At 40.7% G+C, this 17,128-nt stretch overlaps 1 protein-coding gene across 1 annotated transcript in view; it reads right to left on the bottom strand.

Annotated features, from left to right (window-relative positions):
* Nucleotides 1-6,034: 6,034 nt before the first annotated feature.
* ADCY6 (adenylate cyclase 6) overlaps nt 6,035-17,128 on the bottom strand; it is a 244,465-nt gene continuing 233,371 nt past the window's right edge. Inside the window, 3 exon segments of the mRNA XM_044285080.1 lie at nt 6,035-10,110; nt 15,024-15,148; nt 15,451-15,655. Of these exon segments, the coding sequence (XP_044141015.1) occupies nt 9,982-10,110; nt 15,024-15,148; nt 15,451-15,655 (459 nt within the window). The 3' untranslated portion in view covers nt 6,035-9,981.

Genomic DNA, 17,128 nt, shown 5'->3' with positions numbered 1-17,128 from the left:
AATTTTCCTCCTGCGGCCACGTCCAGGGAGGTTGGCTACAGTCCCATGGATCTTAAACTTATGAATAATATGTGCAACTGTACTCACAGGAACATCTAGTTGCTTGGAGATGGTCTTATAGCCTTTACCTTTAACATGCTTGTCTATAATTTTCTTTCTGATCTCTTGAGACAGCTCTTTCCTTTGCTTCCTCTGGTCCATGTCGAGTGTGGTACACACCATATCACCAAACAACACAGTGATTACCTGGAGCCATATATATAGGCCCAATGGCTGATTACAAGGTTGTAGACACCTGTGATGCTAATTAGTGGACACACCTTGAATTAACATGTCCCTTTGGTCACATTATGTTCTGTGTTTTCTAGGGGTACCATCATTTTTGTCCATGCCTGTTTCATGAGTTTATTTTTTTACATAATTCTGTTGAAGCATGGTTGAAAAACAATGTCTGACTTTCATTGGTTAACATTTATAGAATTTTAATTTATTATTACTTTTGTCAGATTAAAGTTATTTCTGTGACCATTGTGACTTTTTCTTTCATTGACCAAAGGGTACCAACAATTTTGTCCACGTCTGTAGGTCCTCACCAGTTTATTTTAACAATTGTTTTTCAAAGTACACATTTTGTTAACAGTTTTAGTAGCTAAAATAGTGTTCATAACAAAATGATACAAATTTCTGAAGAATCATAGAACAGAAGACATAAGAGTCAGATTAAAGCCTGAGAGCAATAGTTATTCAGCATTATTAGAGTTAATGTGACAGGTTCACACTGAACTTTTATTCTTAGAATTACGGTAATCAAAAGATAAAGAAAGTCTTGTGCAAAATATATTTCTCTCTCTCTTTCAGGTCTAAGGAAAATTGATAAGAAAACTGACAAGCCTGGTTTTACATTTAGTATAAAAAAAATAAAAAAAATAAAGGGAAAACAGATTAAACAAGAATAGACGCAAAGTAATGTAAAAATTAATTATTAGTTGTCCGGGATTTGAGAAACATGGTTGCTTTCTTCTAGAAACAGTACTGCACACATCTATCGGTTGTGTCAGGTACTGAAGCTCAGCTCCATCCATTTCAATGGACTATCAGACACAACCCATGGACAGGTGTGGCGCTGTTTCTGGAAGAACGCATTCTCCATGCTTTCCTTACATATAAATACAAAGAATATATTGACAGATCTGTTCCTTCAGCTTCTTTTTGAGAAGAAAATGATGCAGCATACTGGAGACCTACATGTGTAGTGTCTCTATGGCAGGGTATAAAATGTAGTTAGAGGATGACGGACTAAAAACTGCAATAAAGAACAAATACTGAAGGAAAGAAATTTAAAAACTTGACCATCACAAGGCAGACATTCTAGATAAAAGAAGAGGGAATGAAAAAGGCTCACACAATTGACTGTTGTATTCTAAAGTAAGCCATACTCTAAAGAATGCCTCTTATGCAGTCATTTACGTAAGGTCTTGTTTTTTTTATTTTGGGATTTAGATTATTTTTTGATAGAACTATAAGTGTAACAAATGGCTTATGCTAGGCGCACACTGGAGCTGGACTAAGTATCGTTTCGTGGTCCCAAAACTCCCTAAGCTCAAACTGATACTCTTTTCTGCTTTCTAAACACAAAGGTCTAAAGATTAGTTAGGTGCTGTTCACGTGGCAGATTTTGAAGCTGTCAAACCGCAGTGGTTTCTGCAGCAGTTGCTCACTTCAGATTTCACAGACCTGTTGACAGCCGCTGCGGCTTTAAGCGAAGGCTGTCCACACGCTGCGCCACAAATGGACTTGCCTCTTCTTGGAGTGGTACTGGCTGTTAGCAACCAGGATGTGAACTGCAGCGCTGCTTACCACTGAAAACAATGAGAGGCAAACACCACGTGGTCACCACCAGAATTTTGACATGATGTCCGTGCTAAAACTCCAGGGGCAAAATCACACGTGAACCCCTTAAGCTAAAATGGCCAATCGGACTCAAATTCTTACAAACATTTTTTTGTGGAAGTGACCAGATTTTGGTGGTTGGCCCTAAATGGTTGTTTAAATTATCCTGTCTATGGTCAAATACAACAGAGCTGGGAATTATTCAATTGATTGTGTTGAATGAACTATATGTTACCTAACTGGACTTTAAACCCATATCAAAAACGGTCCATATCCAACTACAGCCTGTGCCTCATACACAAACAAGACAGAGCTAGGTCTTATCAATCTCTATACATAATGCACAACCGTTCTAAAATAATTTAAAATACATTTCATTTTTATAAAAATATTCTTCTGGAACTTTAAATAAATATAAACTCTCAGTGACATTGGCTTTATGTGCAGCAGCACATATCTGCAGTCAGGGCGGCTATAGAAATGAGTAGGGAACATTCTCATGCACACCTGGGATTTGGAACAGAGAAGGGCCATCCCACAGAAGTCCATACAAGGATTTGCTTACATGACTTGTAATTCAATTTTCTCAAAGGAATGTTCAATGCAATGTGTTCAAGTATGTAAGGTGTCATTTAACCTCATTAACTGTCTGAAATCATGAAATAATTTTAACTGCATTTTACTTGTCCTAAGGCTTGCCCACCCAAAGATGTGCCAACCGCTGCCATGGACGACTTGCCACACCACTTGCAGAATACCGGCTGAGAATGACCTGAATGTGACTGCCTCTTGCTGTGGCTAATTTCTGAATTAAAGCTAATTTAGTTAAATGGGTGCTTAGGTCTTATTGGTACCCAGTGCCTGTATTTTGCTAATTCCCCAGTGACAACTGGGTTGGTCAGTTACTGCTTGGATTCTTCATATCAGATTTGGCACAGTGTACACACAGAAGCCATGGTGGCAGTGTGAACATAGTCTAAGGGTAGCAGCTTAGAATCTAAACAGCTTAAAGCTAAAACTGATCTCACTTGCACAACAAATAACTCTACGCAATTATTTATAATGCAGTTACATAGTTTAATATTTTAAAATGCCAATTTTTTATTTCTGTTCTGCATTAGTTGGATCCATGTATAGTTATAGTCTTGTATACAAATGAATTTCTGTTATGAACATTAACATACTGCATACAACAATAAAAAAAGGTCTAATATGACTAGTTAAAACAAAAAAGACGAAAGGCAACACATAATACTCTGTAAGGCGTCATACACACAATCATATTAAAGATCTCTGTAGTATGGCACACATATCTATGGGCCCAAACGCCATTGATTCTATAAATAATCATAATGTTTTTTTTCTCCTCCATGGATTTCCATGAAAGGATGTGGCATGTCCCATATGCAGTTTACAGAGATATTATTCTTCATGGGGAAAATGTATTGCTGCTGGGACGCATCATACAGCAACACCCAAGGTGCCTATGTCTCTGGGGCTCCATCTGCAGCCATACATGCACGGTGCATATGACTTTGCTGTGCCCCTGACTTCTTAACACTAATGTCAAAGTACTGTTTTAAAGTAATCAGGATTTGATGCTTTTGACACCAGAAATAATGAAATCGTATTAGTTCAATTCCATAAGTCTGAGGGCATTTCTCTTATTATTATTGTATTTTAGTCATTTTGGGCTAAAAATAATTTAGTCAGTTGGTTTTTATTAAAAATGTTCAGCTGTTTCTGAGTTACAAGGGTTATTAAGCTGTCACAGTCTCTGTAGCTCTCATCTTCTGACTTATTTAAGCTATATTCTTATGTTTGATAGGAGTTGAGTTAAAATGAGTGTTTATGAGGTCAGAGCTACACATGAGCCATCATATGACGGGATTCAAAGAAAACAGCCTGTGGCAGCTTGCAAACAGACTGATTTTTTACCCTTGTATCTCAGAAACGGCTGAACGTTTTTAATAAAGACCAATTGTAAACAGATTTTAAGCCCAAAATGAGTAAAACGAAGTCATAAAAAAAACTGCCCTGAACGTGTACACAGCATTTAAGATAAAATTATTTTAAAGTGAAAATCTACAAGCAGATTTAACCCCTATGCCATTAGCATCATACATACTATGGACTAAATCAAAGACTGTACAAACCACAATTAACAATGGTTTTAGAAATGTATTTGAGCTAAATACATGTGCCTTAGACCCCATGCACACGACGCGCAACTCCTTTAAACTTGTAACTGAGTGAACTGCTAGCTACCATATTGGTGGCCAAAATTGTTGCTATGTATTTTCCTGTTTTACTTTTAGGAACACACATACATCAGTATTGCAAACAACACAAACACACAGGCATACAAGTATTACACACCTGCTACCTGCTATCCTTAAAACATACTGGAATCCTCTTTCATCGGATCTAAGAAATTAAATTAGAACTAGCAAAGCTGCGCGTTATCTTCATCATCAACATCTTGATAGAAATGCACTGATGACAAGAAAACATATCATTCATTCTGAAACCCTAATATCATTCATGTGCACAGTAGTAAAATATTTAACAAAGTAATAATAAACTAATAAACTGAATATTCACTTTTTCTATAAAATCCCGTCTCTCTCTATCTAGAGAAGAGTCCTCTACAGAATATCGCCTTTTTATAAATTATGGCACATAGTGTGGAGACTCTCGATGCCTAATGGTTAAGGCACGTTGGGCCTTATGTATCAAAACTGTTGCAGAGGGAAAGTGGCTTATAGAAAACAACCATAGTTCAGCTTTCATTTTCTAAACTGCATTGGAAGAATACAATATGGGCTATGATTGGCTGAACTAGGCAACAAGGTTCTCCAAGACAGTTATCATACATGGAACCCAATGAATATTAGTCGCTGACTACAAATAAGAAGCTACAGTGTGTATAGCAATTTTTGCTCAGCTCAAATACATCCAGGGCAGATTTATTACGTGTTATCTAAGAAAAAGCTGAAGTAACAGAATTCTAAAAACTGTCTTCATATTTATCAAACTATTCTAATACTTACGGTACCCAATAACGCCTAAGACACTTCTTAAAGGGAACCATCTAAATTCAGTGCAATCTGCAGGCAGCATATAATAGGGCAGGATGAGCTGCACAGATGATATATATCCAATGGAAAATTTAGTAAAACTTATAATATATTCATTTAAATCTCTGCCCTTGTAAGAATACAAAGAAGAATTTCAATCGCTGAGCAGAAGTTCAATAAATTACAAGTTTTACTGAATCTTTTCCCACAAAATTATCAATCTGGTCGGCTCCTCCTGCTCTGTAACATGTTGCCTGCAGATTGCACAGCTTTTTATGGTGACTGGTTCCCTTTACAGGGCGTGGCTTGTTAGGGTGGGTTCATATCACGTTTTTTCTCATCTGTTTAACATATACGTTAACGGATGCCTCAGACAGATGCCATACAGTGCCATCTGTCACCATAGAGTTCCACAGCAAAAAAATAAATAAATGAATATGTTAACATATAGGTTTTTTTTTTTTACCAGACTCTGCAGGATATTTTCCAACATATACATCAAATGGATGGGAAAAATCTGATGTGAACCCACCCTTGGTGACATATTTATCAGGCTACTTTCACACTAGCGTTCGGCTGTCCGCTCGTGAGCTCCGTTTGAAGGGGCTCACGAGCGGACCCGAACGCTTCCGTCCAGCCCTGATGCAGTCTGAATGGATGCGGATCCGCTCAGACTGCATCAGTCTGGCGGCGTTCAGCCTCCGCTCCGCTCAGCAGGCGGACACCTGAACGCTGCTTGCAGCGTTCGGGTGTCCGCCTGGCCGTGCGGATCCGTCCAGACTTACAATGTAAGTCAATGGGGACGGATCCGTTTGAAGATGCCACAATATGGCTCAATCTTCAAGCGGATCCGTCCCCCATTGACTTTCAATGTAAAAGTCTGGACGGATCCGCTCAGGCTAATTTCACACTTAGCTTTTTTTTGCCAATTTAATGCAGACGGATCAGTTCTGAACGGAGCCTCCGTCTGCATTAATATGATCGGATCTGTTCAGAACGGATCCAATCGAACGCTAGTGTGAAAGTAGCCTTAATATTAGTGTTGAGTGTACATGTGTTTTCAAGTTCGGCAAACAGGTTCGGGTTATCTAAGAATTCCATTATGGATTCCGCTACCACGGATAATAACGGAATTCACCACGGAAGCCTATATAAGAAGTATTCCGTCATAATAGAAGTCTATGCTGGCCAAAGACTTCTATTATGACGGAATGCAATATGGAAAGCCTCTGTGGTGCATGCCGTCATAGAATTCAGTTATGGTCCGTGGTAGCAGAATCCATAACAGGATTCTTAGATAACCCTAACCTGTACACCGAACTTAATAACACAAGTTCGCTCAACACTAATCAATATCTGAAAACAGAATTTAGTCTTAGGTGTGTGCATGTACAATGGATCTCACCAGGGGCAGATCTTGTAACTGGTTTGGTAGGCCGTGGCACAACTGATACAGTATATGTATACAGCACTTTAGTGCACAGATCCGGCATCTATCCACTGATGGCGCCGGACAGAAAAACTAAGCGTGCAGCGTGTTTCTATCCAGCGCTACTTGGCATCAGGCATCACAACTGATACGCCAGATGTATGAGAACTCTGTCATAGGAAACTAAGGGACCAGTTGTGGCTTCAGTTCCTCTCCAGCGTTTTCTACTTCACGCTGGAGCGGGAACTGAAACGGATCACCGGACATATGTGAGGGGGCCTTAGAACAGTCTTTATTGTTAGAGACACTTCTCATAAGTCATGTAGAAAAATATGATGCCGGCAAATTAACAAGCTTCTATACAGAGCCAAAACTGTACTGATAAATCTGCTCCTGTGTATATCTCAGCCTATTGTAGCTAAAAATTACAAGTGACATACAGTAATATCTTGCATGATACAGATAAAATCTAAAGGACGGTATGAAATCATGAAATTCCTAGGGGAGAAAAAAATAAGTATACAGGTCTGGAAGGATCTTCAATGAAACAAGAATGATTAAAGGGAATCTTCACTAATGCGGTTCCTGGCTGGAAAATCTGCACAAGCCTGAGAGGTGATGTGACTGTTGCACTGTGTTCTCCATAGGATGCATAGGATGTATCCCACTGAGGGCTGTTGGCTTTTGCAAGCACACGGCTTGAAGCTGCATTTGTGGAGAACACTTTTAAGTAAACAGCATGTTAAAGGATAGAAACACATAAAACTTTACATTAGATCAAATTGTACGAAAATAGCTTTTCTTTATACTAGGACATAAAGCACTGCTCAACACAGAATAAACAGGTTGCCTCAGGCCTTAAAATCAACTTGTCCACTAAAACTTGATGGGGGAACTATTCCTTTATAAAAGATAATATACTAATGATGCCTTTATTCAATTCTGACATTTGGGGTCTGGTTCTTCCCTGGTGAACACTTCCAGATGGCGACGCCACATTCTGCGAGGACATCCAGGTTAGAAGTATCTATTGAGGTTTCAAGGACTTAAATACATAGCAATGTGCTGCAACATAAACAAGTACAACTATAAGTAAAATTCTGCTAAATAATTTCTGATTGACTAGAGAACCTGTATATGAGCCACTTCCCCTTCCTCTGAAATTCAGTAAATGAAAGGAGTTTAATATTCTTAGGCTAAACAAGTGCATTAACATAACGTCAAGGTAATTGACCCACTAAAATTAATTCTCAGCCCTTGCAACCCTAACAAAGCACAATGAGCAGCTGCTATACTATGTGGCCATAAAATGGTGCTAAATTGAGCAATTCAGCATATAACAATTGATTTATGCATTCATAGAAATTTAACAAAAAGGTAAAATATATAAACACATTATGGGATGTGGCGATAAATTTGTAGTAGAGAGTTGGGAGTCTGATATTAATATTGTGTTCTCTAGATGAGCAAGGCACATCATTCTGTTTCCCACAAAGATGCTGGCTGTAGCAAAGTCCTTCAGATCATTATAACCAATCCTAATGTAACAGATCTAATAGCAAACTAACAGAGCACCTCGACATAATTAGTTCACCACTTAGTCACGTTTGACAAAAGTTCAATAATGACTTTACAACAGGCATCAGCAACTATTCGTCCATTGGCATGCTGAGATTTGTATTTCCGCAATAGCCACTTTTTTTTTTTTTTTTCATCTCTCTGATGTGTGCTGGAATGGTGGCTATGGTGAAACCAGAGGTTACTGTTCACTGAAGACAAATAGACACAACTCTACAAAGAGTTTACTACCACATCTCCCTTAAAATATTTAGTGTTGGTTGAATAGTACTGAGGAGAAATTGTAAAAAGAAACTAAAACAAAAAAACAAAACATGATAGCGCCAACACAAGCAGCCCAAGTGTATTTTTGTAACTTTTTTCCTTCTTTGGCACCAGACATGGAATTGCACTGCCCCGTGATATTCCATTTTAATAATTTGCTAAAAGGTGTCTGGGTCAGGCCCTTAATTTAGGGATCAAGACTTGTCTACATCGGAGACTACATTTTCACAAAAACCCTTGACTGCTGCATTAAAAGTTGTAAAACAGGCAGAAAAGACTAAACGTAGGTAATACCTCGACATATATTTGAGGCTCAACCATATTTCTTGAGTTGTATTTTTCCACAGTCATCATCACTAGTTGAGACACTTTTATAATGTAACCATTTAGATCTGTGCAGCTTATTGGTTAACCATGTTCTTCAGACCATTCTGTCATTGGAGAGGTTCAGGTACCCCCCACTTGATGTGCAATCTTACCTTAAGCAGATATCTTTTCTATAAGTACTACCATATGATTGACCATCTGATGGTTACAGAACACGTACAGGAACCAGTTCTACAATAAAAGGATTAAGGCGCTGGCTATCCTTGCAGCCTGAGGAATTCTTAGGCCAGCTAGTACCTAATACAGTCTGTGCTGCCCCACATAGATGAGGCATTTATCCCTTGTCTCCAAACCCGAGAATCTATAAATCTGCAGGCTGGAAGTGAATTTTGGCAAATGAGACACAGATTACAATAGGTTCACAGTGAAAAAAGACAAGTGCTTTGTCAGATGTAGATGCACAAGCACATTTTCCTCGCCCTTCTGCTCATGTAATTCCACAGAATAAAAGGCAGTTGAGGGAATGGGTCAAAAAGGCAAAGACTGTGATGTCTGCTGTCAGGACGTGGTTCCCCATGCAACTCTCCTTGGATGCTAGGGGAATCTCAGAGAGTCTGTCGAAAACACTTCCCAATTGGAACATAAATGAAAAATGCACTGAAGTGGAACCTTCCAATAGATCCATGTAGGACAATCTTCTGCTCCTGTTTCTTAGTCTCCATTAGCTGGAGGTGAGGAAGTGTGGAACATGAGAGATCAGAGTCAGGATGTGGAATGAAAGGAAAGAATTGAACTGCAGGATTTTTGTTGCCCTTTCAAGTCCCTGTGTGTGGTAATGAGGATCCTATAGAGAACTGTCATATTCCCACCTGCTGCTGGAGACATGTCACTCGCTCACAAGAGAAAACATACAGCGCATAATAACGTACAAGGCAATGCCCTCGCTCCCTGCTGTGGCCTGTACTTCTGGCTCTTTGGTCAGTTTTTAGAGAAGCTTCATCTTTTAAGTCTATTGAAAAATGATTTGTTGCTGTGTTAATCTCAATAAAATAATAAAATAAAAAAAAGACAAAAGAAAATAGCATAATGTCTCGTCGTTCACAATAAATAATGTGTAAGTACCACCTGTGAGTAGTTTGTTTTCAAGTGCCAGGGTGAAAAGCGGCTTCTCTGGGCTTTCACTGTACAGGTGAAACAGTCTCCTGGGCAGGGCAGCACGGACACTGAGTACAGCACCACACATATATTCCCCTGCCAAGCTCTCCATCTCAGGTGCAAGGCTTTGGCACCACTGAGCCCCTTTGCAACTGCACGGTTGCAGATGATGTAGGTAGCTTCCTTATTGTTCTGGATACTCTGTGTGGGGTCAATATGAGGTTTCCAATTCCTCCTTCCCCTTAAAGCAGACTGCTGCTAACTGCTGGCTGGACCATCATTGAGGAAGTAGGTGGTCATTTCTCCTTTACCTTTAACCTTAACAACCCCTCGGAACTCCAACTGATAGCCTTTGGCTGCCAACACCTGGTACAGATCAGTTGTAACCTAAAGGAGAAGAAACATTTTTCTTTTAAACTCGTTTTATTAAAAGAGAATGACACAAGTATGGCATACATGTAACAATGTGATGGCCCACGCAGGGGCGCCTCAGAAATACCAAGAAAACAGTGATACATACAGACATTGGCACTTATCAGGACTTCAGCATGCAAAGGGACGTGATCTTAACCCCGACGGCTTACATTATTCACAGAATAGACAAATCACACACATAGATGCTCCAACATTAACATCAGTGACACCAGTGCTGTAAAGTATCTAAATATTGGTTCGAAGATCAATGTGACCCGTCAGCTGTCGAGTGCAGACGCGGTGAGTGCAAGGTGAGAGGAGAGGCACACCAGTCGCCCCAGACTTTATCAAATTTTTGTGGACAGCCCCTATGCTTATACACGATGTTCTCCATGGAGACTGCGTGATTCACAAGAGTGAGCCATTGTCCCTTCGAGGGGGGGGAATCTCCCATCCATCTTATGGCAATTGCCTTTTTTAGCTAGAAATAGTGTTTCTGCTAAGAAGATCCTGTGGTAGTGTGACCACGACTCTTCATCAATGACTCCCAGAATGCACATCTTGGGGCATAACAGCAATATCACAGGAACCATAGTTGCGAGGACCTCCAGAACTGAAATCCAGAACTGACGAATGAACTCACAATCCCACATCATATGCCAAAAATTGGCTCCAACGGCATCGCATCTATGGCACCTGGAGTGGCTGATCCTGCCCATCTTTTGAAGTCTGGTGGGTGTGAGGTAACTACAATGAAGGATAAAAAGCTGGATCATTCTATTATTTATAGAGGGTGATACCTTAGTCGGAGCCATTAATGCCTCCTCCCAATCCTCAGAAGACAAAGAGGGTATATGCAACTTCCATTTGTCATCAACAGCCAACAGGGTCACCAGCAAGCGGCAGTCCAACAAGTGTGTATATAGCGCTGAGACTATGCCTCTCGGGCCTTGCGATTTTAAAACCCCTATAATAGGGTATTTAGAAATACTCCTGTTGTCACCTCTGAATTGGGCCTGCAGTGCATGTCTCAATTGGAGGTACCTGAGGAATAGAGTGCGGGACACCTGAAAATTATCCTGAATCTGGGAGAATGATCTAAGCTGCCCGCTCTCATATAGATCGCCCAGAGTGAATATACCATGCCTCTTCCAGTCAGCTACACCTTCCAGCGTTACCAGATGTGGGAACATACAGTTATCCCATACGGGGACTTCACTTGGCAAATCCTTGCAGGAATTTAACTTAGATGCCTGCCATATCTGATGGGCTAGCTTATGTACTGGGAGAAGGCCCCTTTGAATATGGCGAGATCCCTCCAGAACGGGCCATAACGTGGGGACTTGCAAATATTCGTGCAGGTAGCATTCTGCATTTGGTCTTGAGGCATCGGTGACCCAATATCTCAGGAATCTAAGTTGACTTGCTATATAATAAAGAAAGAAGTCTGGAAGGGAAGCTCCTCCCTGTAGCCTCGGCCTCTGTAAAACTGACAGTGAGAGTTTCCTCCTAGATTTACCCCATACAAAGGAGGCTATAATAGCATGGATATGTTTAAAAAATCCCCTGGGAACTGGCGTACAGGCTTGGGACAGCAAGTATAGACCTTTGGGCAAGAGTACCATCTTTACCAGGTTCAGTCTACCCATAATCGACAAAGGGAGGGTCTCCCATGTTTTAACCTCATCTTGGAATATGGCCTCTAAGGGTTCAATATTCAAGACATAGGAAAGTTGGGGCTCTTTAGTGATTATTACCCCTAAGTATTTAAACCTATCAACTACAGGCAGGTTGTTTCGGCAACTAGGCCAATTGTGGTTCCAGAGTGGCATGATGGCAGACTTGCCCCAGTTTATGTGCAGCCCGGAGTATTGCCCAAAGCGCTCTATGATCTCAATAGCTCTTAATAGAGATACTTCCGGTTCCGACATAAAGAGGATCAAGTCGTCTGCATACAGTCCAATCCTGTCTTCCCTATCCCCCTCGCAGACGCCTGCATAAACCTGGTCTTGTCTAAATCTAATGGCTAGATGCTCTATGGCAATTGCAAACAGCAAAGGCGAGAGCGGGCATCCCTGCCTCGTGCCTCTGAGTAAGGGGAACCAATCGGAGTGGGAACCGTTCAGTTGGATGCTAGCAGTGGGTTTTTTATATAATATTTCTATCCATTTAATGAATTTAGGACCGAAGCCAAAGCTACCCAGCACTGCTGTCAAAAAGGGCCATTCCAACGAATCGAAAGCCTTGGCCGTGTCCAGTAAGGCCAAAGCCTATCTCTCCTCCTTAGCTACCCCCAACTGCGCAATCACTTGAGCCCTCCTAATGTTGTCTGATGTGGACCTTCCAGGCATGAAGCCCGATTGATCAGAATGAATTAATGACGTGATAACCTTATTCAATCTATTGGCCATAATTCTGGTCAGGATTTTATAGTCCAAGTTTAAAAGTGAAATTGGACGATAAGATCCACATTCCAATGGGTCCTTGCCAGGCTTCAAGATCACAACAATGGATGCATCATACATGGAATCTGACAAGGAGCCACGGGAGTGCGCCGCTCGATACAGGTTCAATAGCTGAAGGTTTAGATTTTCCCCATACTTAGAATAAACCTCTACCGGGATGCCATCTGGGCCTGGGGCTTTCCCTGTCGGTAGATCCTTAATGGCTCTCTCCACTTCCTATAATGTAATATCCTCCTCCATAAGACCCTTATCTATGTCCGCTAGCCGGGGATGAGACAGTTCAGTGAGGTAGGACTCTAATTCTAGCCCTGAATAAGTAGCTGCTGATTTGTATAGGTCCCTGTAAAAATTATGAAAGCATTGCAATATGTCTTGCACCGATTCCATTATGTGGCCATTAGCCTCCTGTATCCTGAGTACCGGGGGAGACATATTATTAGTGCGTGCTATATGCAGCTTCCCTGTCTGATTGCCTGTTTTAAACGCCTGTTGCTTAAGGAAGAAGAGCTTCCTTTTGCTCTTTTCCTCCAGATGCAGAATGTACATTCTACCTCTGGATAATCACTCTAATCTGCGCTCTTCAGAGGGGGACTCAGTGAACGCCCTCTCGGCTTCCTTACAGCTGGCATGTAAATCATTTTCCTTACGTTGCAAATCTCTCTTAACGTATGAGATGGAGGATTTGATGCCTCCTCTGAGGTACGCTTTCATTGTCTCCCAAAGCAATAGAGCGTCTGTAGACTCGCCCTGTACCTCAAAGAACATCCTCAACTGATCAGGGATTCTGTCATTTAACCCAAACAAGGACAGCCAGAAAGGGTGTATACGCAACTTCCTACCAGCGCCAAAATGATCAGTCAGGGCCAACTCTGCCAGCAATGGGGCATAATCGGATGGGCCCTGCGGTCCGTGTCTAATATTCACCAGGTCAGTATATACTATGGCATTGCCAAACAAGTAGTCAATTCTGGACAGGGCTCCCCTGGCAGGGGTAAAGCAAGAGTATTCCCTTGTTAGTGGATTCCTGGCTCTCCACATGTCTACCCATCCCATCTCCTGCGATATTCTGGCAAGAACCGTGCTGTTCCCTCCTCTGTCTGCCCTACAGCTGAATCTGTCTAAAACCTCACTAACTACTTGATTAAAGTCTCCCATACATATGAAACGGGCATTGGGATAGTTAGCCACAAAACCCGTGACTGCTTGTAGAAGGGATAAAGATGCAGGAGGAGAATTATACAAATTAACAACCACATAGGGGACACAGTTAATATGAGCATATATGAAAATGTACTGCCCTCCCTGATCTACAGCTGAGTAGTGAATCTCGCATCTGAGACTTCTATGGAACAGTAGGGCCACACCTCTGGAGTGAGAACTCCCATATGAGTTGAATAGGTGTTGCGCCGAGGGCTTTTTTAACCTGTTCCCTGTTTCCGGGGTGAGGTGGGTTTCTTGAAGGCCCAGAATATGAGGATTAAAGGAGCGAATTTGAGAAAAAAAATCGCTATCCTCTTAAGAAGAAACATTTTTATTGGAGTTACAGGTATAATGGTTAATGGTAACCACCATCTAAATAATGGTTGTATACAACATGATACGCATATAAATGTCAAAACTCTCCATAGTCCAATAATCCAAGGCTATGATGCCATAATCATCTACAGTATATATTTCTTATCTATTTTGAACCCAGTAGCAAATTGCTACAATTCTCGCGGAATGTAAGGATCGTGCACATTGCATTTCAACCGACCAGACCTTTTGTTCTTAGGGAGATACGCACCTCACTAATTTACCAATGCACCCTTTTCAGGACAAGTCCCCACTGGTCTCTAGTTCCTGGTCCCTCTCAACACACAAGAAAAGACCACTCAGCCAGTCACTGGCCATAGCACTGACTTGCCTCAACCAGTGATTGGCTGAGCGTTGGGGACACTGGAAGCACACAAACAGGAGAAGCGAGACATCAGTGAGTAAAGTATCACTTATTTAGTTTTTAGGCCATGCTGTACCTTTAAACAAAAAATGTCACCAGCCAGAACACCCCTTTAATATGCAACATGACTTAAATGGGTAGTGCCATGAAATATATTCTACAATTTTCAAACCGGCACCTGGACCTGAATTCTTTTGTAATTGTGTATAATAAAAAAAATGTATATATCCACTAAGCTATTCAATAAAATGTATATGTATAACACAACCTGCTGTTTGTTCTTTTCCTTATTTCTTGTCCACCTCACTGAGGTGGTCGCACATGCTCAGTTCAAATTTTCAGCTGGTTCCATGTGAGGTACAGGGCTGGTTCTAGCTTTGTTAGAAAGAGACTGCCATGTACTATATGATGTCTCATTTTCATTTCTTACATCAGGCATGGCATAACTCCTTTATAAAAAAAGTGTAATATAAAATACTAACCTGTATGCGGTCTGGTACTCCAGTGCTATCCATTCTACTTGCTACATTCACAGTGTTTCCCCAAATATCATATTGGGGTTTACGGGCTCCAATAACACCAGCAACCACAGGACCAATATTAAGTCCTGAAGAGGAAGCATAAAAGAAAAAAAACTGTAAGATCTAGATATTTACTGAAAGAACACTGCACTTCAAAACGTGTGCGCCTTGTGTGAATGAGCATAGTCATTTCCCGTTTACTCAAATGGATTTTATGAAGACAACTGAGCAGTTGTGAATATCATACTTTTTCATGATGGAAACATATTGTGTTTCTAAGGCAGGAAAAATAAAACCTGCAAGCTGAATTTATGGAAGTCAGGAGAAGGTAAAAGAAGTATTGTTTAGTATGAAGAAAAAAAATGTACTCTGATATTGTGATACTTACCAATTTTCATCTGGAAGTTATTGAAGGAGTGCTCATTGATATACTTCATCTGCTCCATCAGCTTCATTGCGTAGTCTGCCAAGGCAGTAATGTGTGATTTGCCCTCCTTGTCGTAAGTCGTATCATTTAGCCCTGAAGCTGCCATGTAAGTGCTGCCAATAGTTTTGATTTTCTCTAACTGCTTGAACTTTTCTTCACTTATGATCTGTTGAAGAGTTTAGAGAGGTTACTAGAGTCATTTATGAATGTAATATGAAAAGCAGCCTCTGTCTGAGCTACCCAGCATGTAAAGTAGAAGATGCTTCATCCATGGTTGAAATCTTATGTGAAAAAAAAGTCAAAATAACTAATGTTTCACCAGACTGTCCACTTAAAAGTTTGTTTTTTTTAGAACCCAGCAGGTCCCGCAGACCCATCTTATTACACATAACATGCATGTACAGTTGTACTGTACTTATCGTTCAGAAGTTGCATCAATCAACCTCTTGGGAACCCGGCCACATGGCACTCTTCTTCTGAAAATTCAGCTTCCGCAAACGTCACATCCCTTATTGGATTTCCGGCCTGAGCTATGGATGGGACGTTATTTCGACTTTTAACAGAGCCATAACTATTCCTCTCCCTGGCGCATGTGCAAACATCTAAGCCCACCTAAGTCCACTGTGGAAGTGTCATTTCGTCCACTGTCCAGGCAGTAAACCAGGTTAAGGACATGATGTTGGTGGAAACTTGTTTTTTCAGAAGAGCGTAACAAGAGTCTGATCCACTGAGCTTTGGAATGGGAAGTACTATATGTATTACCTGTTATCTCAAAAGACGATAAAAAATGGAAGGGTAAAAGCTCCCTTCTCCAATCTTTGGAAAAAGTGGAGCTGTAAATTACGATAAACATTGACACATGTAATGTGTTCCATAAATGCTAAAAATCATGTGTACTGGCCTTTTGAAATATGTTGTACATTGTTAATTTAGTGCAACTCAATCAGTTCCAAACAATCAGTACATTATAAGAAGGAAAAATACATAGGGGGAGATTTATCAAGAATAGCACTGGTTTTGCTATCCCCTGCACTGCCGAAGGATGCGCCTAATTTATGATGTAAAAAATTTGGAGTATCCTCCAGCAGTCCGTGCGCTTAAACAGAATAATACGGTAGCTCTGAGCTCAGACTTCTAGAGCTTGCGACTTTTTAGAGCCACTTTTATGGCACAAGGGAGATGATAAATCTTCCCCTTAGGGTGTAGAAAGTCTCCAGTTACCACATTCATTTCTCTTTGCATAATGCGGCAATGCTGAAGGCTACTAAGACATCACTTAATTGTCACTTTTATCCAATTTACAATCCTCAGGACCTTTATATTAAATGGCAATGTTTGTTCGATTTAGGTCAAAAAACCAATTAAAATCTGTTTCAAGCTTTCAAGTTTCAAAAAATAATTTGCAACCAAACATAAAACGTTGCTGGATAACTAAATCACAAAGCCAATGCTTCTAATCTGCTAGGCTGTCAAAATAACAGCAAAGATTAAATCAGATCTGGCAAAATCATTAAAACGTATATGATCCAGTTGGGAACTGCTCCCTTTTTGACGGTCAACCTTTCCACGCCAAGAAATAGCTGCTAACAATAGGTGAAATAATAAATAAATAAATAATAAAGTTGCCCAATCTCCAGTT

This window comes from Bufo gargarizans, chromosome 3 (genome assembly GCF_014858855.1).
Source record: "Bufo gargarizans isolate SCDJY-AF-19 chromosome 3, ASM1485885v1, whole genome shotgun sequence".
Lineage (NCBI taxonomy): Eukaryota > Metazoa > Chordata > Amphibia > Anura > Bufonidae > Bufo > Bufo gargarizans.
The sequence above is the reverse complement of the archived record's forward strand: the minus strand, read 5'-3'. Positions and strand labels throughout refer to the sequence as shown.